At 47.0% G+C, this 22,486-nt stretch overlaps 2 protein-coding genes across 3 annotated transcripts; one reads left to right on the forward strand and one right to left on the reverse strand.

Moving 5' to 3' along the window:
• The first annotated feature begins 1,064 nt into the window (after positions 1-1,064).
• On the forward strand, positions 1,065-6,929 carry LOC107320636 (mesothelin-like protein). Of its 2 annotated transcripts, none has more exons than XM_015876683.2 (13): positions 1,065-1,158; positions 1,446-1,562; positions 1,861-1,892; positions 2,194-2,243; positions 2,638-2,787; positions 2,856-2,946; positions 3,041-3,400; positions 3,499-3,654; positions 3,836-3,969; positions 4,186-4,316; positions 4,467-4,561; positions 4,846-5,755; positions 6,239-6,929. In XM_015876683.2, exons 2-13 carry the CDS (start codon positions 1,499-1,501, stop codon positions 6,319-6,321), a joined length of 2,256 nt encoding a protein of 751 aa, XP_015732169.1. In that variant the 5' UTR covers positions 1,065-1,158; positions 1,446-1,498; the 3' UTR covers positions 6,322-6,929. The 2 variants fall into 2 exon arrangements, with proteins under 2 accessions (XP_015732169.1, XP_015732168.1); XM_015876682.2 differs by having other exon boundaries at positions 1,090-1,158; positions 1,374-1,562.
• A 262-nt stretch (positions 6,930-7,191) lies between these two features.
• On the reverse strand, positions 7,192-20,541 carry LOC107320553 (mesothelin-like). Its single transcript, XM_032447691.1, has 23 exons — positions 20,197-20,541; positions 19,796-19,875; positions 17,395-17,435; positions 16,824-16,845; positions 16,699-16,726; positions 15,968-16,139; positions 15,451-15,666; positions 15,173-15,343; positions 14,604-14,750; positions 14,444-14,460; positions 13,534-13,663; positions 13,154-13,239; positions 12,734-12,863; positions 12,413-12,603; positions 11,640-11,730; positions 11,336-11,447; positions 10,904-11,088; positions 10,008-10,154; positions 9,651-9,784; positions 9,423-9,550; positions 8,836-8,930; positions 8,489-8,678; positions 7,192-7,844 (listed from the first exon to the last, which is right to left on the reverse strand). The coding sequence occupies exons 2-23, from the start codon at positions 19,830-19,832 to the stop codon at positions 7,750-7,752; spliced, it is 2,565 nt and encodes an 854-aa protein (XP_032303582.1). The 5' UTR covers positions 19,833-19,875; positions 20,197-20,541; the 3' UTR covers positions 7,192-7,749.
• Between the last annotated feature and the right edge of the window lie 1,945 nt (positions 20,542-22,486).

Consider the following 22,486-nt stretch of genomic DNA (forward strand, 5'->3'; position numbering starts at 1 on the left):
TACCACCCCGTTCATATTTCCTTTGGCAACGGCATTGGTTGAGCCCCCAGGTCCCTGAGGTCATGGGGTGGGGGATGGTTGGGGCTTCAGGTGACACCCAACACTGTGTCCCCTCTGTGCTCACACCTTCAGGGGGTTCAGCCCCTCTCCTTCCTTGACAGCACTGCACCAAAGCTGCACCTCGGTGTCAGCCAGAGGGCAGTGACAGCGCCAGCGGCTGGGACTGTTCCAAAACAAAGCAGCAGAGGTGGAGGGAACAGTTCCTCCAAATTCCTGCAGAGTTCAGAGCTCTCGGATGAGGGACGAGAACAGGCAGGAGCAATGCAGCCCTGCACTGTGGCTGTAGGGACAAGCACCATTTCTTAATGTCATTTTAACACCATTGCTGAGGTTGGAACGGCTGGAAAAACAAAGAACAAAGGATTTGTGTGCATCCTTCAGGCTGTGAGGTTTCAGGGTTACACAGCAGATGCCCAGGAGCATCCCCATCTCACTGCCCACCAACATGAAAGGACCCCCAGAAAACACCAGGGGCCACCTCCAGGTATGGCCCTGAGGCAGTTTTGGGGCTGGGTTGTGAGCTCTGAGTAGGATACCCATGGCTCCCACCCCTCAGTGGCACCCCAAAACAAGGGTAAGGGGCTGGCAGAGCTCCCACATTGCTGTCCCCCAGCTCTCTTCTGCCAGGGCTCAGCATAAGGCACACAGCGTGCATTGGGTTCCCAGCATCGTCACCACCCTCCAGGTTTGCACTGCATCCCCTTGGCCTCACTTCCTTATTTTTAAAGCCTTTTTCTCCCAGTACGTGCTGGATGGCATCATGACAGGTGCTCACAGAACCATAAGTAAGGAAACATTGCCCATGAGATGCACTCCCAGGTAACTCAAAGGGCTCTCACTGTATGGGGGGGGCACTTTGTCTCCACGAGGAGCCCAGGAGCTGCAGAACCAGCAGCTGTCATTCTCTGGTCTCTAAAATGATCCTATACATTGAAAGAGAAAAAAAAAAAAAGATAAAAGAGAAGCTTGACAAAACAGAGTTGAGAAACTGCTTCCGTCACACCCCATCCTGCAGCCCCATCCCCACCCCACATAGATAAGGGCTGTGCCGCTCCTCTCCCTCTGCTCATACCCGGCTGTGGGCAGCTGCAGGTGCAGGTAGGTGACAAAGCTCTGGGTGGAGGGTGGCCAAGACTGGATGGGATGGTGGGATGGGATGGGATTTGCAGTGACCCCAATTGTTCTGTATGGTGCTGATGTGGGTTCTGGAGCAGGGATTTATTTTCTAGGAGGGTTTATAGTTGGAGGGGTTGGGGTGTAGGGGGTTGACCCCTGGTGGGACTGCTCACCGTTCTATTGGTGTTCATCTGAAGGGTTCCAGTGCCGAAAGAATAGAGCTCACATTGTCAATGGGCATCAAGTGAAGCCTGTCCTCTGCTCTGCAGGACTCAGCGCCCTGTGTGGGCAGCACCAGCCTCAGCTCCAGCCCCAGCAACTCATGGAGGCACTCAGCACCAGGACCCCCAGCACAAGCAGCATGGTGTGGGCAGCCCCTGCCCCACGTGAGTCCCTTTGCCCCCAGTCCCATTCCCAGCCCACAGCTGGCACTGTGCTGGGAATGGGCACGTGCATTTCTCCCAGCTCAGGGGTATCACTGCTCTCCCTCTAAGCTCATCCCTGCAGTGCCCAGGTTGGGCTGCAGAGTAGTTAAGGGCTCTGCTCTCTGCATTCGCCAGCATTTACCAAACTTTATTCATTTGACAAAGAAAACTTCCTCAGGCTTAAAGCTGGAGCTGCTCCAGCACAGCCCCTGTGTGCACACTGCTGACCTTTTCACAATGCCATCTTATTTTCTTGCAGGATTTCCTGTTGCCCTCATGCAAGCAGCATCGGTGAGTCACAGTGCATTGATAAATGGCTCCAAACCAACAGGGCTTTAAGCAGAGCTTGGGGCTGATGTCCACCTGCCCTCCTCCAGGTGCATGTTAGGAACAGTTTCATCTCTAAAAGAGCAGCCAGACACCAGCACTGCTGCCCTGGGAAGTGGTGGGGTCACCATCCCTGGAGGTGTTCAAGAGATGTGGCACTGAGGGATGTGGTTAGTGGGCATGGTGGGATGAGTTGGGGTTGGGCTTGGGATGCAAGAGGTCTTTTCCAACCTGAATGATTCTGTGATTCCATGTTTCCCCCCAGGCCGCTCTCCTCCTCAGTGCCGTCCTCGCTGCCATGGAGCCACATGCTGAGTGAGTGTCGACCCCAGCACAGGGCGCAGAGGTGGTGTTTGCTTTGGGCGTTGTGTTTCTTCCCATGTGCATCATGATCCCTGTGACAGGCACTGGGCAGGGGAAGATTTAGAGCCTAGTGCATCCAGTTCTGGTGCCAGGTTGGGTTTCAGCCTTATCCTCTTTTGTTGTAGCACAAACCAAACAAAAATTTTCTTTTTATGGGGCTGGCACAGATACAACAGGGGATTCCCCTGAGTCAAAATCTGGGTTCCACTGGCTTTTGTCTTACTCCAAGCCCAAGACATTTCCACTGCAGCTGGAGCATTGCCTCTTCCCTAAGGCACACTCTGCCTGCGTTCTGCCATGCTTCCTTTGTCACCAATCTCTTTGTCATCCGTCTCCCTTGTCACAGCCTTGGGGTGCTGGTGTGCACCATGGAGCCAGGCACCATCACTGCTTCGCACCCCAGAATCCTGGAGCACCTGAAGCTCTGCCCCATGCTGACGGGTGCCCAGCGGGATGCTGTCAATGCTGTGCTCCTCGGGGGCAGTACAGTGTATGGGTAAGGAGCTCGGCTGTGGGCAGGAGGGGAGGTGTTCCTTCCAGGATGCTGAGCTGTGCTTTTTGCAGACATCCTTCAGGCTGGGATTTGGAGACTCTGCAACGTTTGGGGCCACTCGCACTGACTTTGAACCAGACCACGCTGAGCTTGGTGGATAAGGTGAGCCAACCCTAAATGGCCTATATGTCGGGCCAGCCCACAGACATGGGACCCAGCACCCCGAGGACTCAGCACCCTCTGCCTTCCCTGGCAGGCAGTGCGGGAGGCATTCGCCAGGAGCATCGCAGCCACCTACAGCACCCAGGGATGGGTGCAGAGGGAGCAGACCCTGGCCCTGCTGACAACCATTGCAGCAGCATCACAGCCCCGGCTGAAGCGGAATGCAGACCATGAGATGCCAGCCTCAAATGCACCCTCCACACCTGCAGGCTGCAAGCAGGGGCCCATCACCTCCCGTGTGCTCTCTGACAGCCTCCTGCTCGTTGATTATGACAGCCCCGAGAAGTTCTACCACTGCCTGAGTGACAGCGTTCTGCAAACAGACCTGGAGAATGTGCTGGAGCTGCCACTGCCCGGGGAGTATATCTGGGCACTGAAAAAAAGGCTGCAGGAGGTAAGGGGTGAACTACATGGGACATGGAAGCCACCTCTTATTTTAATGTAGACAACATGAGCATCCTTGCCTTCCCCATCCCTTTTTGCTGAGTGCAGGTGTACCCCATGGGGATACCAGATGCCCAGCTCCGGAAGCTGAGGCGGCTGTCCCGCCTCTATAGTCCGCAGGAGATCAGCCAGTGGCAGGTGACCACAGCGGACACACTCTGCGCCCTGCTCAACCCCTCAGATGGCAAATGGAACAGCACCCAGGTACCCGAGGGGCACAGGGACAGATGCTGGAGACCCCAAGCTGGGGTTACTCCATGCTCATGTCCATGCCCAGCTCCTGTGGGAGCTCACCCACACATCTCCTGGGGCTCAAGGCACAGGGGTTTTGCCAAATACATTTTCCTCCTCTCTAAGCACACAATGTATGCATCATGTTTTCCAGAAGCAGCAGCTGATCACAAGGTTCCTGGAGCTGGGGGGCAACCTAACGGGACCCTCGCTTCAGCTAATTGGTGGGACTTTCCTGTGTAACCTGAATGAGGAGCAGATTGAGAAAATACCTCCAGAAGCAATTGGGTAATACACTCTATAGAGATGTCCATCCATCCTGCAAGATGCCTGGGGTCATGGGGAGAAAGCAGGGGGTGGCAGGTCCACCTGGCTCTGCAATGGCCATGTCCCACTCCAAGCCACCAGTGCCAGAGGTGGAGCCTAAGTCACGCATCCATTTGGCCATTGGAAGGGCTTTGGGTGGCACCCTCTGCTCTGACCCTCGAATCTCCCTTCCCTCAGGAGTGCTGGAGAACTGAACATTTCCTCCTGCTCTCAAAGCAAAAAGGACCAATTCTACAGCAAAGCCAAGCAGGCCTTTGCCAGCCAGGCTGGCACCAAGATGTATTACGTCCAGATGCGGCCATACCTGGGTAGGTGCTTCAGCTTTCACTTTCTGTAGAGGTGTCTTCCTTGGCTGGAAGGCTGACCATAGTTAAGACCCATCCAACAGTCACCAAAGCCCCCCTCTCAGTGTTGTAAGCGTTTGCATGAGCTCAGGTTCCCTGGGTGCTTTCTTCAAGGTGGAGCTCCTGCAGAAGACCTGAAGGACTTGGCTGAAATTGGCGTTGACATGGACATTGACACCTTTCTTGCTCTAAATCCCAATGAACTGCAGGTATGTTCCCTGCTGCACTGTGTGCTGGTGTTATTCCCATGGCAGGGGAGTTGGAACTAGGTGATCTTTGTGGTCTCTTGCAACCCAAGCCATTCTAGCACTCTAAGTTGAGGGTTGAGTTGTGGGTTCAAGGCTTCAAGTGCCATCAGATCACCAAATCTCTACTTCTAACCTTTAAAAAATTTCTTCTGTAAGTTATTACTAGCTCTGCATTCCCTTTAGAAAAGTATTTCCAGGCAGTGCCAGCTCTGGGGCTGATCAAAGCTGTCGTATGTGTATTGCAGAAACTCAGTGTTCTGGATGTCAAAAATTTGCTGGGGACAAACCTCCAACAACTGAAGGAAGCTGAGAATGAGACTGCTGTGATGTGCTGGGTCAAGAAACAATTCCAACAAGAACTGGACCAAATCCTGGGAATCGGCCTGCAAGGGGGGATAGAGGAGCCCCCCACCACTATCCCCACAACCACCCCTCCCCCATTCACTACTGCTACCATCCCTATAACCACCAGCAGCCCCAAGGCCCCCACCCCAAATGCTGCAAGCCCAACCTTCCCACACACCACCCAGCCCAGCTCTGCTGTCACCACCATCACCTCCACCACAGCCTCTAGCTCCATCACCCCATGCTCCACCCACCAGCCCACCACCTCCAAGTCCCCTGCTTCCACCCTCCTCACCACCATCCTCACTGCTGTCAGCCCCAATGCCACCTCTCCCAGCCCTGCTCCATCCCCAGCTGTCACACACAGTGCCACCACCACCAGCACTGATGTTCCCAATCCCACAGGCACCATCCACAGCACTGGGACCCCACTGGTGTCCCCAGCACCAGGAGGTACCACCGGCCCAGCTCCTGCCCCCTGTAACAACACCACCCCAAGCTCCCCCTGTACCCTTGTCCCAAAGCCCACCTCTGTGCCCGCTGCCACCACTACCACCACAGCCACAGAAATGAGCCCCCCCTCCCACAAGCCCACCATCCCACTTCCCAACACCACTGCCTCCACCCAAAGTACCAGCTCCTCAACGATCAAGACTACAACAATCATTTGCAAGACTGGCACCCCTCCAACATCCCTCAGCCCCTCTTCCACCACCTCGAGCACAGAGATCACCAAGAAAGCACCAGTAGATGCACCAGAGACACCAAAACCCCCACCTGGTGGATACATCAATCTGAAGCCTGAGCCTGGTAAGTTTTATGTGTTGGGAACTGGGAAAGGCTTAGGAGCAAACATGGGGTCAAAAGTCTTCACCAATAAGCAGCAGCTGATCTGCCTTTTTCCTGGCCAGATTCAATACTGTTTTTCTCAAGGCAAGGACTTAAGAGTTCCATATTTCAGCTGCACATAGTGCTTTTGAATAGGCATTGCTGAGAAAGCCCTAGAGTCTGAAATCCTATATCCCATCAGAGCTATACCCATACCTTTACTGACTCAGGTTTACTTCTGCACTAGCAGAAACAAGAGCAGACTCAGTTCTCCTGACTGTGATACAAGGTGATTTTTGTAGGTGCAGATCAGTGCCTGAAGGTGCAGGGTCTGGCCAATGTCACACACACAGACTGCCCCCCATCCCTCCAGGGTATCCAAACCCCAAAGCAACTCTCCTGCCCCAGCTGCACATGTGCTGTTTGTACAGATAACTCAATCCTTTCTCATCTTTCTCCATCCAGGATCAGGATCCAGGGTGTCCTCATGCTTACTCCACATATTGACCATAGCCTTGGGAATATCACTGCTGCAAGGGCTACACTGACACTGCACCTCCAGCACTGCACTGCCTGAATCCTTCCTCCCACATTCATCATCCTGCAAAACGATGCTGGCAAATTCTGGGCTGAAAAGCAGAAACTCAGGGAAGGAGAAGAGTTTGTCCTTTTGATTCCAGCAAGGAACACTCATTTTGAATCTGGAAAATGAAATGAGGACAGATGATTTGCCATCCCAAAGCAGCCCAGCAGGTACTTCACTAGCTATACACAGCTCTATACAATTCTCAGTTAATATTGGCTGATCCAGCACTACTTCAATGCTGACAGTGGGCACAGTTCTGCCAGCTTTATTTACACTGAGTGTTATTTTGCTTCTAAGCAGTCCTACAGTTAAAAAGCAGTGGGAAAACTCGGGGACTCAAAGTGCTGGCCACTGCAAGAGAGGTGGAACACGGCCCAGAAATGCAGCCTGAAAACTCAGCCAGAAATCCACTAAACTGCATTTAATTTGCTTCACAAACTTAACAGAATTGTCATCAACATTTGTTCAAACTACGCTAAGCCTAGTTAGGAAGACAAATGTAAGGTAGTTTATCTTGATTACTGTTGCAGTTATATATAATAAAATAATCAACTATTTTTTTTTTGCTAATCAAGCATGTTCTTGGATATGTTTAAGTGCTTTGGAGTTTTTCTGATTAACAGATCCTGACAGATTCCCCTTCTTTTGCCCTGCCTTCCTTCCATCTTCTTCTCACATAGGGGCTTTTTTATGGACAGAAATCCACAAGAAACAACAAAAAAATGTTGGAAATCCTATACAAAACTCTTATACTGTTCCCATGAGGAAGCTGAGAACAGCCTCAGCCCTTAGTTTGGAGTAGTCAACACCAAAGAAAACCAGCAGACATGTCTGAGTTTCTTGGCCATTTAATTTGATCTAGTACCCACAGCCACTGCAGTGCAGGCAGCGTGAATGAAGACAACAGCAGTTCCCATTTTGCTTCTGGCATTTTTACTTAGCTCCACAATTTCTTTAGAACCAGCTGGAAAGCTTTACTCCCACTCAGAGGTCCTGGCAGTGCCGAGAGATCAGGTTCTGAGAAATGCAATCAGTAACATGCAGAACAGCAGATTTGCTCACCCCTAAACCCACCACGGCTGCACAGTAAAATATTGAGAGCGGCTGCATTGCAGTAAAAGGGATGCGTGCTACATTGACTTGGTTTGTACAAAAGGCTAAAAGAGATCCTGCTCTGAATTGTCCGAAAGCTTCAGTTCCAATAGAATAGAAACTAATCTTTTTTTCTATTGATTTGAAAGAGCAAAGTATCCAGCAATGAGCACAGAGCCACACAGCGGCTGCCTGCTCACACTGAGCACCCCTCACCCCCTGGTCCAGCTGTCCCCAGCAGGCTCTGAGCAGGTCACACACTGGTCCACCTCATTGTGCTGTATCCAAGGGAAGATTTTCAAGACCAGATCGACATCATCAGGAAACTGAGAAGCAGAGCAGGCAGAAGGTGGAGCATCATGGCCACGGTACCAAGAGGGGCTGAGGATGGTGCTAGAGGAAAAAGAGAGCATTAGTGAAAAGAAACCAACAATTGAGCCATTCCTCTGAGGGGAAAAGATCCTTTTTCTGCCCCATCCAGGGAAGATCTCTGGCATTTTGACTAGGGCTCTCTAACCAATACCCAGCCAACCCTAATCAAATCAAGTCAAAGACCAAATCCAACACACAGTAGAGCAGTGCGCCGTGGAAGTGCTCATTCAGTAGAGCTGCTCAGCTAACACGGATCCTTTCAGTGAGAATACAGGACTGTTCCTCATCTTGGACTTAAAAATTGCTGTAAGGCATAAGGTTCCTCTGCAGAATTGGATTTGCTGCCCCTCCATGCTGGTAGGTGAATGGTACAGGTGAGCACTACCCAATGCATTCTAGGGGGCTGGGTGGATAGGAAGTGGCAAACGCCAGTGAAAAAGACCTGCAATAGCCCAGACCAACAGTCTCTCCTCTCTCAGACACATGAGCAGGTAGCAGAACTTTCTAAGGCCTTGGCACAAACATGGCTGAGAGCTTGGTGTGCTCAGTTCTCTTTTACAGGCAACCTAAAGCACCTCACTTCCACAAGGCATTTATTCTCCTTACTGTAACCCAAAACTAAATACTTAAAGCACAACAGTCAGAAGCCCTAACACACTACATACGCTGAAACTTAGGCGGGACGACGTTCATATAGCCTTCTTGTGTTCCTCCTGTGAGTCCAACACCCAGTTTATCCAGTTCTGTTTGCTTTTGTCTTTGGGCCCATTCCTGGATGGGAGACCTGTTCCGCCAATTTGACAGACCAGGTAGATTTATTCCCAGCAAGTCCTTCACCTCAGTAGGTGTCAGGCTCTAGGAGAAATCAAACAAGACTCACAGATGTAAATGCAGGAATGACAATACCACCCCAGTCAAGGATCTGATTTAAAACAACAGACAACATGACCAGAAACAACCACCTCGTGTGACACAAACACAAGGACGTGATCGATGTCAACACTCAGCTTACCATCAAAGCATCTCTCCTCAAATTCACCAGTGTATCAACATTCATGTTCACATTGTCCTTGCTCAGAGATTTGATATCCACACCAGGAGCACCTCCTGTGACCATAAAGAGGAAGTTTTACTCAATGCATGCAGATCAGCCCTCACACAAATGATATAGTTCCTTTAGCTGCAAGGTTTAATGATGTTGGCCATCAAACCAATCTGCATCAATGGCCAGATGGAGTGGGTAAGAAGGGGTTCCCTGTGGCTGTGAATAAATTCATGGGTTAACAGGGAAAATCTATTTTGTGACATGGGGAATGGCTGTGAGATAAGCACTAAGCATCGGCAGCTGGATTTCTAAGGCACTCAGCAGATCTTATCCACCCCAGAAACCCTGAGTCTGAATATTCCTGTGATAGCTGGACAGTCAATTAGGGGACTTTTAAGTCAGGTAAAGATTCTTCCAAGAATATTTTATGCCATCTACAAGTTGGAAAAAGATGTTAACCTTCCAGAACTTCTAACAGCTTAGCTTTGAAGATTCCCAGATCTTAAGATAGTATTTGTTCCTCTTTCCCTGTGACATACTGTTATTTTACATACCCAGGTAAGGCTCAATAAGCGTATAGTAGGAACGTAAATAGTGCTGGTCTGAGAAAGCACGTTTTGCTTTAACATACAGGATGTTTTTTGTAAGCTGTGAACAGGCTGAAGGATCCAGGGATGCCAGCCTGCAATAAAAAAAAACAAAACCAAAAAGATGATGATGATGATTTAGGAAGATAAAAGTTCTTATTATTAAAGCTGAGAGCATTGCAATGTTTGACTCACTTCAGGCTGTTGGGGTCTATCATATTCAGCAAAGTCTCATTCAGAACGCACAAGTACTTCTTATTAATTGCATCCAGTGCCGTGGCATTCAAGGGATTTCCCAAGGCAACATATCGACTGATCACAGAAGCAGCCTAGAAACACAGTTTGTTTCAAAAGTTAGTTTCATTCATGATTTCATCTTTAAAAGAAAAACAAATGTGATACTTACAAAAATAAAACTGAATTGTTTTAAATCTACTTGTTTGCACCTCAAGGATGGGCCAATTATCTTAAGAAGCCACTAAGCTGGTCCTAAAGCAGCAGCTCTCAAACCAGGAAGCAAATCTGGGCAGGAAAGCAAACTCAAATCCCCACCTGTTCATCTTGGAGGTCAAGCTCTAGCAAGGCAGCCAGCATGTCAGCTGAAGTTATCTTCCATTTGCTAATATCCTCCGCGGTGATTAAAGAAGCAAGGAGGCCCAGTCTGGGGAGCAGACTGTCAGGATATCCATCAGGATATGTCTGTGGAAAGACAGTTGGTATTGCTATGAACACCTGTTATCATGCCTGTGTTCTCTGCAAGATTAATGTGGAAAAGCCTTAAAGGTCTCTGCAAGGAATGAAAACAAAAGCCAGTGAGATTAAATGAGTGTATCTGTCATTTTTCTGCATGAAAGCTGAGGGAAGGAGGCTCCAGTGTGGGAAGAAAACCTACAGCAGTGTGAATTGATTCAGTGAGGATCTGGAGCAGCAGAATGATTGAGCATGCACAGTCTGCAGGTCAAGGCAAGTGATTATTCCCCTCCATTTGGCTCCTGCAAGATCTCATCTACAAACAGCGTTGGGTTCCCTGATGAAATACTTTGCCAAAGTCTAACAAACACCAGGAAGTCTAGCAGCAGTCCATGCTGGTTGAAAGGCTGGAGGCACAACATAGGAAGTGAGGTAGAGGGGCTGAAGGAATTGGGTTTTTCAGTCTGACCAAAAGAAGGCTAGAAGAGGATTTTATTACCGTCTTTACCTTCTGGAAGACTAAGGGAGGATGGAGGCACACTCTTCTCAGAGATGCACAGCGAAAGGATAAAGGCCAAGATGCAAAGAAAATTCTGATCAGGTATTAAAATACATTTTCACAGTAAAAATGGTCAAACATCAGAAGAGGAACAGAGAGGTGGTGGAGTTTCAGTCCTTGGAGACACTGAAACTCAACTGAACAAGTCCCTGAGTAATCTCATCAGTAGATAATTTGGCATTCATCAGCCTGACATTACCTCATCCAGCTTCTCCTTCAGCACAGCCAATTGCTCATTACTGAAGGGATAGGTCAGGATATGAGGGAAGTCATTCTTCAGAGAGACGTTCTTCAGGCAAGCACGCAGCTCCTCAGGTGTATAATAAATAGGCATCAGATCATCATTAAGAACTTCCTCCGTTATCCTCAGGTCATCTGGGCAACCTGCTGAAGGAAGGATTAAATACACTAACACTATTGCCTAGAGTTAAATGCTTTTCCTTCAATCTCTGAGCGCTCCATCTCTGGAGACAGACGAGTATTCAGTCATTGTTCCACCCTCCTCCTGGACATCCCATCACCAAGTGTTTCACAGCTTAATTTAGACATATTCAAGGAAGCTCACAAGAACTAAGATCAATCCCAATACAAAAGGAATGTTGCCATTATGGACCAGAGAAAGCTCCCATACCAACATCACGCTTCTGCCTAGAAGGCAAGAGTTCTTCAACAATGGTGGCCAGCTGTGCTCTAGAGAGACGTGAATCACGTGCAAAGTTCTTCAGCCAAAGAGTCAGAACGTTCTGCAAAGAAAATAAATACTCCATCAGGGAGATTCTGCAGCATTAGGCAGATCATCAACATATTAGGTTGCAACTCACACAGAAACTTCAGCACTGAAATACTATGGGCAGAAGACTTCTGCTATAAGCCTGGAGACCTCTCCTTGGTCAGACAAAGGCAGATTTCTAACTGCCTAAACTTGAGTAACCCACCTTAGGGACCTTCTGCCAGATGCTGTGATCCAATACAGGAATCAACCCAGTGAGCTCATTCAAGGTAGACGCTGACCAGACTTGAGGAGTCCTGCAGACAGAAATTGACAGGGATCAGTTTCCAAAAAGATAGGAAAACAACATAAAAGATGGCAGCATTATGTCTATTATGTCCATGTAGCACAGCACGTTAAGAAAACTTCTCAATGTCTTTCTGTCACAGAAGACTTTATGCCAGTGGATCAGAAGCAACTGTTAGTAACACAAATCAAGGCAGCTATATGGGAAAATGGCATTTAACAATTTTCTAAGTGTGAAATAAACAGTTGCCAATTCAGTGCCTTGGAGCATTTGACACAAGGAAGTAAAACATTTTGCCCTTCTGGACAATGTCTCTTAGGTATAGGCAGGGATTTATCAAGCATCTGAAAGTCAGAGAGGTGGAAGCAGAAAGTTCTCTGGAAGCCAGAATCTGATGAGCCCTTTTGCATTCATCAGAAACATCTCAGAGAAGTTTGGATACTGAAAAACAGACCAGAGAAAAGGCTTCTGTAACTACAGCACGAGAGACAGAAATGACTGTGTATTTTTCAGTAGAATTCCAGCCAAACTTATGAGCTGAAAGACATTCAAATGAAACAACTTGAAATTCAAAAGCAGTGAATTATTCAAGTGTATGATCAGGCTGGTCAGCTGCAGTTCACTCAGGTCTCAACAGGGCAAGGGTTTTTTTAGGTCAGAGTTTTCCCCTGAGCATCAGCAAAAATCCATACCCAAATGTAGTGTTGCCGCTGCTGATCACGCTCCTAATAGCCTCTTCTTGGTCAGGCAGGAATGATTCACACTGGCTTAATTCCTTCAACAAAGTCCCAGCAGAACTTCTAATGTATTCTTCACCCAGGTCACAGACCAGACGACCCAGAATCTTTGCATTTTCCTTGTTTACTTGTGTGCCTGGGATTTTCTGAAGTAACACAAGACAGAGAGATTAAGTAGAACTGGATACCACTGCACAAGAGCATTTTTCCTCCTTCTGACAGCTGAATCCCCAATCTCTCCCCAGCCTTGAGCAGAGTTGTCCCCTGCCCACATACCAAGCATGTTAAGGCTTCCAGCAGCAGTTGTTGGCGCTCTGATGACTCTCTTTGCAGAAGATCAAGATTTGCTTTCCCAACATTAGCAAAGTACTGCTTACAGCTTCCTGTTGCTGCATAGTCTGAAGGACTAGGAAGACAAATACTCTGTGAGTTCTGCTGAATGATACCAAACAGACAGTCAGGTTCAAGGCTCAACATATATTCTGTAGCAGCTTCATACTGTTTTACTAATACAAGAGCTAGTTAAATCTGAAAGGTATCAAAAGCTTTCTGCAATCTTTATTTTCCTGTAAGAATGCCTGATCAAATCAGAAATATATATCAACCATTAACTAGTCCTTACTAGCTGGCTTATAAAATAACGTCTCTTCTCATTAAGGACTAAAGCAACAACATGAAAAATGATGGCACGTTTACCTTAAAAATAGCAGCAGGTCTTTAGGATAACTGTCCAAGTCCTTGGGAATCCCACGCAGCGTCACCATCTTCACTAAGCAACTCAGCTGAAAGCGCACCAGAGTTCATAGCAGAAAAGGAAAACAGCATAATAATATAGGGGGGAAAAATAATGAAGATTTTACTGTGCTCCAAAGAAGGAAAGAAAGAGATAAATCAGACCTGAGAATCCTAACCAAAGGGGTTTTGACTTTGGAAAAATCCAAACCTGTGCACCTGAGACCAGGACCAGTTGCATTTGTTCCAGTCCCTTCAGCTGAAAACCTTTTGTTCTTGCTAAACAATCCTGACTAGTATCTCCACTGCAATACGAAAGGGCATTTTGGAATACGGGAACTGACCTGGTCTGCTCCTAACTTGACATTCTTCCTCTTCATGACTTTGGCCAGCTCCTGAGCTTTCTCTGGTTCCATTTCATTGGCAACTGCACATGTGAAGCCTCGAAGGACTGACTGGGAAAGCCTGAAGGTTTACAAAAAGCAAATCAGAGGGGGCACAAAGGATTTCAGTGATGATCATCAGTGATGATCCCCTGTGTATGAGCATAAACCTCCCCACAGCTTAAGGCTCTCCAAACTTCATCCAGACAACATCATTAGTCTTGACTTTAGTGGGAGATCAAGAAGCCATCACTGCTTACATAAACATAATCTAGAGATTGTGCTGGAAGTAGAACTGCAGGGCCAAATTCTCCACCCCAAGCGATACTGCTGCACTGAAGCACAAGATCAGATGTGCTTTCTGCATATGTCACATATCAAAACTGAAACAGAGCCATACAGATCCTCATCACAGCAGACAGTCTCATGACCTGGGAAAAACTGATGCTGTGAAAGCAGCATGACACATCAGATCTATTGCTCTTCCAGATATGTGTCAAGGCTTTCATCATTTTTCATCTTGGATACAAGAACTGACAAAAAGACATGTCAGTCCCACTAAATGTAATTCTTGGAATAGCACTACATAAGACTGACACGTTGTCTGATTAGAAATGCTTTGCCAAGAAGCAAGGTTCCCAACTGCAGTCTGAGCCAGCAGCATTGTTTTAGAAAGCAAGTCTGGCTCATAGGTGCATCTCACAGCTGACACTGTGGTAGACCTTGGCTCTACACGCTTGTTGTCTGCATGGTATTTTCCTGTCTTTTGTTATAGATTTAAAAAGATGGATCAGTCATATATGACAAAAGAAACAGAGAGAAAACAAGCCAAGCAAACATGGAAAATGGAAGGAGAGCAGACAAACGCTACCTGAAAAACATGGCAGCCTGTAGAGCAAAGGCAGACTGTCAGGAGTTTACTGTGCTCTTCCACAACACTCACATCTATTTGCAGGTAGATTTTCAGAGTGGACTCATAGCTCTGCAGTGTCCAAGAGTGACAGTGAGGGCTGAAAGCCTACAAATATTACCTGTTCTCGGGTCCACATTTTACTGTTGAGATCCTCAATGTTGAGCTTCTCGTCCTCAAAAATAAGCAATGATTTTGGAATGTAAGTGGCCAGAGCAGCAGGGGTAAGTTTAACCAGGTCAGCTGGATTGCCTACACTGGAGGAAATCTGAAAGAAACCACAACAAAATTAAATGCCTACTTGTAAAAAATCTAATGTTACAAATGATTTCCCATTTGACATATACATCAAACACATTCTTATTTCAAACAATGGCAATAATATTTTCTTGGAAGCTTCGTATCAAGTCAGTGGTGACCAGAAAACTGTCTCTTCTGCCCCAGGCCCTAAGAGGCTCATCAGAGCACACTGGTTGGCAGCCAAGGACATCCACACTGGCACAGTGACAGGGATTGGGGATACCTGTCCTGTCTCATGCTCTGGTTAGCAATGACAAACAGCCCAGAGGGAATCTTGTCCTTGTGTGCAGGTATGTGTCAGTGCCTGCCCCCAGGTAACCAGCGTTCTTGGTTGTGAGTCACTGGAGCTTTGCTAATGTATGACATCCATAGAGAGAAAAACTATTTCACCTTTTCCACAAGTATCCTTTTTAGAGGAGAGGGCAGGGCCTCTATTTGCTGAACAAACTCAGGCAACTTAATGGCTTCCAAGATCTCTTCTGGAGGCAGGCTTCGAAGCGTGCTGCTCCTGAGGCCAGACACCAAGCTCCCTAGCTTTGCCAGGCTCTGTCCAGAAGAAATCTGAAAGGTAATATGTGCAGGCATGAGTATGTGAAAGGCAAAACAGCATTCGTTTGTGACTAGCTATGCCAGGTCTAAGGTGCATTGGTGGATTTCATCTTTCATACCTGATAGCCGGAGCTGAGCAGTTTGTTGATAATAGCACTGGACTGGTCAGCATTCCAGCCACGAACTTTACCCAGGGTAGGAATGGATGCTCGAAGGTCTTCTCCACTGATCTTATTTTCAATGTCAGATACAGACAGCCCGACAGCAATCCGGCCCAACACTCTCAGCATTGGAGGAGTGAAATGGTCAACATTCCTCACCAAAGAAGATACAACCTGTAAAGATCCCACACATTCAGAAAAAGAAAGTCAGAAGAGTAATGATATGTGCCTACTGGGTTCTACAGCCTTCGGGTGCCTTAAATGGCTGGATTTTCTCCCTCAAATTTGTGTGATTAAGCCTGTTTGTGGACTTTTTCCAATGAGACTTTGCCTATCAGAAAGCATGAGCCAGACAACACAAAATAAACCACAGCAAGATTCGTTCTAGGGCTGCACAAAAAAGGAGGCATGAGAACTGAACCCTCAGTCATCACAAACTTGAATGAAAACTGAGTCACAGGGCTGGGCAGATTACCTGCAGTTCCTCTGTTGTCAGGGAGGAGGCAGCTCCTTTTCCTTTTATTCTTCCAAGCGTTGTGTTCAAGGTGCAGCTCTTACTGATCCTCTGGTCCAAGCTCAAAGTATCATCCCTGCTCAGGTTACTCACTGTAGAGGGGCTCAGGTAGCAAATAAATCTGTCTGGGAGGCTGCAAGTGGGACACCAGGAGGAGAAGCTGACAATCTGATAGGCAGTGATTCTGATCTTCCCTCTTTTTCAAAGGATGCTCACAGCTCACACAGCCCAAATAACAAATGCAGAAGGGCAAACAAACAACTCAAATGATGAGAATTATCTGCTGGCACAGGAAGAATGTACTTATAAACTGCTTACCCTTAGGTGGAAATCAAATGAATGCAAGGCTTGAAGCACTGTATGCATTTCAGGCCCCCATCACCAGCTAAGCCAGGCTCAGCACCAACACAAGGATCCCTGGAGCAGTAAATCCTGCCCATGTCAGGCTGGCTGGCTGACACACCAGGGATTTACCCCTTTCTTTGCACAGCACAGAGTCCCATTTTCCCTTCACTATTCAGCAGAGCAAAACCAGGGCCCTCCCTGCCCACAGGCATCCCCAGACCTCTGCAGGGAGAGAGGTGCTACCTCTGGTTTCAGAGGCTGCCCACCACCCAAAGCAACGTCCCCAACAGAACAGCAGCACTTCCAAGGGAAACGTCACCAAAATCATTTGCTGATGGTTCACGTACCTTCTCACTGAAGCACACACAGCAGTTTCTGTTTTCCCAAAAAAGAGAGAGAAAAGAAGTGTGACAGGAATACGTATAAAGAATCACCTTTGAATCTTAGGGAAATTACTGGGTAGGAGACTCACCATTGAGAGCGGGGCTGGAGCACTGAGCAAGGAGAGAGAGAGAAAAGAGAGAACCACATTCTGCAGTTACAATGGTAGTACAGTGTTATTTGTGATCATTTCATACAGAGAAGTATGGACGTACAACAAATTCATACTTGAATCTGGCTTGAAACACCCAAGTACCTACACCAAGGGCTTCTCCCCTGCTATGCTTGGGAACTTCCATCTGCAAAACTGAGATCAGTATTGGCTCTGTACTCCAACCAGCTGGAAAGTCACTCAGGTATTAGAACCAATGGGATGGACTGCTCCCAGGATCTGAGTGTGGTCAGTGGATGTCACCCTCCTTGTACTGCCTGATGATGTGTGTGCACTGAAGTCCTGCAAAGACCTGGAGAAACCATCCCCACCCACTACACCCAACACTGAGGGACAAGGAAGGACAGTTAGCCCACCTCATAAAGTGCAGACATTGGTTTGTGGCAATTGATTTCCATCACTGCACTGCTACCAGGAGGAATCACACTGACGAGTAACCCAAACATACTTTGCAAGCAAAGACATATTTCAAACTCAGAGTTTGTCTTACCAGGTATGTCCCAGCAGGAGCTGCACCAGCTCCCAGCCAACCTAGAAGACAATGTGAAGTGATTTTTAGCAGCATATTCAGGACAGGGGCTCATTCTCACAATCCCCATCTGGCTTAGCAGATCCCAAACATCAGTCATCTCCCTATATCATTCTGTTAGTCGTTCTTGACACAGCATTTCACAGAATCAAATGTCAGACCTTCTCCTCATCCTGACTTTTGACAGCTGTCTGACAAGCAGGCATGAGGTACTACTCCTTTATCTGCTCAGAGCCTTTTTCCTCCCAAAGAAGGAAGGGCAGGGAAAGAGGCAGAAAACACTCTTGGAATGTTCCTTCTCTCCAGGACTTCTTTGTTCAGTATCTCTCATGTGTCATGACAGGATCAAGGTAAGTGATCAGCCCAGTGCTTACACATCCATGATGCTTCCAGCTTTGCTGCTTCTTCCTGCTTCTTACAGCATCGACATGGAAACATCAATTGTAGCCAAGCCTGCATTGTGTTTCACACATCTCCAGCTAAATCCTTGAATGGATTTAAACCATCCTATGCTGCAGAACTGCACACAATGCAGGCCATGCCACTGTATGACAGCCATCACTCCAGCCTTGTCTGAGAGCTTGGCATGGATTTACTAAATGAAATCAGGCTGTTGCTGTTGGCTCTTGGCAGGTCCGTGCAGGTTCTCCACGGCTCTCTATACTTTATTTCTCAACTTTTGCACTCTTCTTAATGTCAACTTGTTGTTTGTTTTTTTTTCCAGCCGATACCAGGAAGTTGGAAATATGGTGAAATGCAGCTTAGGAAACCAAAACAGCATACACGGACTCAGCTCTCCCTGGCATTACTATTGTAAAGAACAAGAAACCTGCCAAGCTCAGCATCTCTAGCACATAGAAAAGAAAGGGGGGTAGGGAGGGGAGGAGATCCCATATGACAGAGCAGATTGAGTAAATGCAACAAATGCTACATGAAATGAGAGGCAGGGAGAAGAAGACAATGATTCAGTGATTTGGGGCACCCGAGGAGATGCTGGCAGGCTGACAAGGTACAACTGAGGTAGTGTTTCTCTCATGGTGTGTCCAGATGTAAAATAGCTTGTAGGGGTGGATGAGAAGAGTCCCTAATTAGTATAACAGCTCTCTGGATTACTGCTGCTACACCTTTTCTAATTATTTAATTAATAGAGAACTGTCACTAACCAACAGGCAAAGAAGCGATACCCATAGCTGGCCAAACACAGTGCTTGCCTCTAACCCTACCATATATTAGCTGTACTCTTAGGCAAAGTCCTGAAAGAGTTACCAGGAGCACAACCACAAGTCAAGAGCCATAGGCCATGCTTCCCTGCTTACAGACAAAGCCAAGACTGTTTCTACCCATAATAATCACTTCCTCTTCACCTCGGGTTTGGACCTCGGAAATACACATCCAAGCCCTTTGGTCCCAGTCTTGGTAAGTCCTGGCATAGGTTTATCTTTAAGCATGGAAATAATCCCATTGAACTGGAAGAGCAGCGTTCAGAGATGTGGAAAAGGAGGAAGGTGGGGGCCTCTCTAATCCTGCAGGAGCTCAACTCACTATCACAACAATCCTCATTCTACGATAAAAAATGCCTCATCTCACCATTGCATTAAGAGACATGAAATCTTTCAGGCAACCTATGCAATTCTGCTAGAGAAACTTCACTCCTTGTATAGGATACCAACATAAAACTGGAAAATCAGTTTTTCATCGGTTTCCACAACACACTGATCAGTTTTGAACAGAAACAACTGTGTAATTAATGAAATAAAGAAGAAAAAAAGCAATCTGTTAATTAGTTTTCCTTCCTTAAAACTGATAACCAAACCCACCACAGAGCAAATGAGAGCCTCTTTATGTAGCTGCTCCCCACCTGGCATCTCATTAGCTTGTTTGTAATGTTATAAGCCCATGTTTTATCATCACTGACACTCATTACAAAGGTGATCCCAAATCTGACAAGGAAGAGAGAACGAAGTGCTGACACTTTGGGAAAGTAATGAGTGCTTTGGAATCCCTCTGCACAAAGAATGGGAGGAGGGAGAGTAGGGGAATAAGTAGAGGAATACAAACAGAACCAGCTAAGGCTATCCTTGTAAATAAGTGCCTTCTGTATATTCAAACAGAAGGAGGAATGAGCAGACAGCTCTGCAATGACAGGAGGAAAATTGATTCCACTTATGCCCTTCCACTCTGTTCATGACAGAAATGAATATATTTTGCCTCAAGGATTCATTAATAAACAAGTGAACCGAAGGCTGAGGATTGCAAACAACCACCAAAGTAATGCTTGGTGGTATTTCAGCACAATCTTCCCTTTTGAGAGTTACCCCAACCGCAGCTTCCAGGACACCCTTCCCCACGCAGCAATACTCACTGAGCACAAGGAGGAAGCCAAGCTGCAAAGGTGGCATTTCTGCAGAGGTCTTCAGAGTGTCTGTGCCCACCAGGAATCACCTTTTATCAGCCAAAAAAAAAGCAGATATAGAGAACACTTAGTTGCAAAAAAAAAACCCTGAACCTGGATAGGAAAGGTGCTCATTCAAATAACTGCCTTGGCGAGTGAATTTACAGACATCGACAACCTTTATAAAGCCTGTCTGAAACTGGATCCGAAGCACGTGAAACTACTTGAGTGTATGCTCAGCCTAATCAAGCAAAGAGAATTCAGTGTTAGTGAAGCTGGATTCACTGCTATCAATGCAGTTGGTGGGCTCTGCTTTGCAGAGGAGGACAGCAGCTTGCAAACCTGCTCGGATGGTTAAATGCGGCACTCACCTCCCAGCCACCTGTCACAGGGTCCTCAGTGTGCAGCTCCCTGATCATAGAGGGCTGCTTTTCACTGAGCAAACCAGGGTGTGTCTTTGGCTTCTGAAAATTACATCTGAAATTACAGGATGGATTTGGAGCACCGGACACACCTTTAAGTCCTTGAAGATGCAAACGTTTAACAGTGCAAATAGAAATGTGGTTTTTTGTTAGTGCTTGGTATTCACTTGGATACCATTGGAAACACTGATCTCAAAGAGAGGCTGTTTGGAGTGAGCAGGACAAGAGCAGTGAATAAGTGCATTCCCCCCATGTCCCAGACTTGACTTGTTTGCCATTCATGGGACAGAACAGTCACACAGCTCCAGGACTGTAATCCCTGAGATCACTATCTCCCTATTACCACAAGCAGCCTTTCTCTCAGTAAATCTGCACAATTCCTAGAACATAACTTTATGGATTTCCCAGTACAATAAAACATTGTTTACTTTTTGCAATTAAGACCTTGCATTTAGTTATAAGGGGTCTTTGCGCAGTAACTTCATGCTGCAGGAGCTGAAGGGTCCTGATGGATCCTTAATGGATTTGACCTGCTCCTTAGGCTGAAAAACACATGGAATGGGTCCTCATAATCTCCCCAGAACTGTGTGTCAGCAGTCATGGGGACCAAATTAGTGTTCTCTCCAACTAACTCTAAGCCCAGAAGCACTTCAAGAACTTGCAAGCACAATCTGCAAGACTAAAAATGAGACCGGCTGCAGATTTTAACAAGAGAGGGATATTAAACTGCCTCCCATCTGGTTCAGACTTCTTTCCTCTGACCCTTGGATCTGAGACTTCAAAGCGATAAGAAACTGTCCAAAATAACTCAGTTTCTTTGTGTGCAACCGAATAATTCTGCATACTCAAATGTGAAAATCTGTCTTGGGTCCCTTTATTGATGTTTTCTCAAAAGAAGGTTCCCCATAAGCCATTTAAGTCCCAGGCTCAGGCTTGTCCCATCACACCCACCTACAACTCATGTGTTTGTGGCAATGCAGAGAAAAGCTGGTGTTGACTCACAGCACCACCACGTACCCAAACCCAGCTCCCTCCCTACTCCCGGTTTTCTTAGCACGCTTAATATGTTTATCAGCTATTTTGAAACTTGTACGAGATTACTGATTCATACTTATTGTTCCTCTGATCTAGAAGTCCAGAGGATGCCAAACATGAAAGCAACTGTTAGCTTCCATCTAAGCTATCCATTTCTATGTAAACTCAAAGCACATCATTTTATAAATAATCAAACTCATGGATTCCCAGTTCAAAGGAAGAAGCTGCTTCTCCAGTAAATCCAAATGAAGTCTCCTTGAGACAGATGGGAGATCCTTCAGTCAGGCTTCAAACACCACGGCTTTTGGTGTCTTGTGCCTTTCAGAAGGTCAGCACTGCAAGCAGGCAGCTCACAAAGGAAGGTCAGATAAGCCCGTATTGCTGCTGAGCCCTGATCATGCTGCTGGAAGAACTGCAGGTCCAGCAAAGGGTCGATGAAGAAGGCAGCAAAGACCACATGGCACAGCATGGCTCTGAATCTGCAGCCAGATCCACTGCTTCTCATGGGGGGTATCTGAAGGTGAAATGGAAGAACAGGATGGATCTGTAAAGCAGAAGAATCAACAGTGAGCCCCAGCCAATGATGAGGAAACTGGGGGGGGTGGAGGTCAGGATTTTCTGCTTGTGTTGGTCAGGTAATCATGCGCAGCTAAAGAGTGTGCCAAGCAACCCCCCCAATGAGGATAGAGTTCACAAACGCAAGAAGGAACTTTCATCTATAAACAAACTGTTATTTTTCTTAGCTCTGTTCACAAAGTGGCTGAGCAGAAGCATCAAGTATTTGGCAGTATCCTGACTATTACAGCGAATAAGGCTGGAGCTGATCTATGGCTTTGTATCTGCTCAAGTAAGCATAAGTAAGAGCTACAGCTTCCTGAAATAGGCTTCTATCTAGGGGATTTTTGGATGTGATGCCACGTTCAGACTGACCACTTTGTAGCACTGGCCGGGAACAGCAGTTTGGCCTCTTTCAGGTTTTCCTGCGCTTTCTACATGGCAGCCTGACCCAGCCTGGGGACACAGCCCCATCATCATAGGAGCATTAACCATGTGTGGCAGCACAGCTTTGAGATGAGGTTAAGATTTGCAGATGGATGGTCAGACAGGAGAACATCACAGCCTCTTACAAAGCGTCATCACTCTGGAAAAGTAGATTTTATGCCATAATTCAGTAATAACCCTCACGCTAACCAGAAAAGATGTG

This window comes from Coturnix japonica, chromosome 14 (assembly GCF_001577835.2).
Source record: "Coturnix japonica isolate 7356 chromosome 14, Coturnix japonica 2.1, whole genome shotgun sequence".
NCBI classification, from domain to species: Eukaryota; Metazoa; Chordata; class Aves; order Galliformes; family Phasianidae; genus Coturnix; species Coturnix japonica.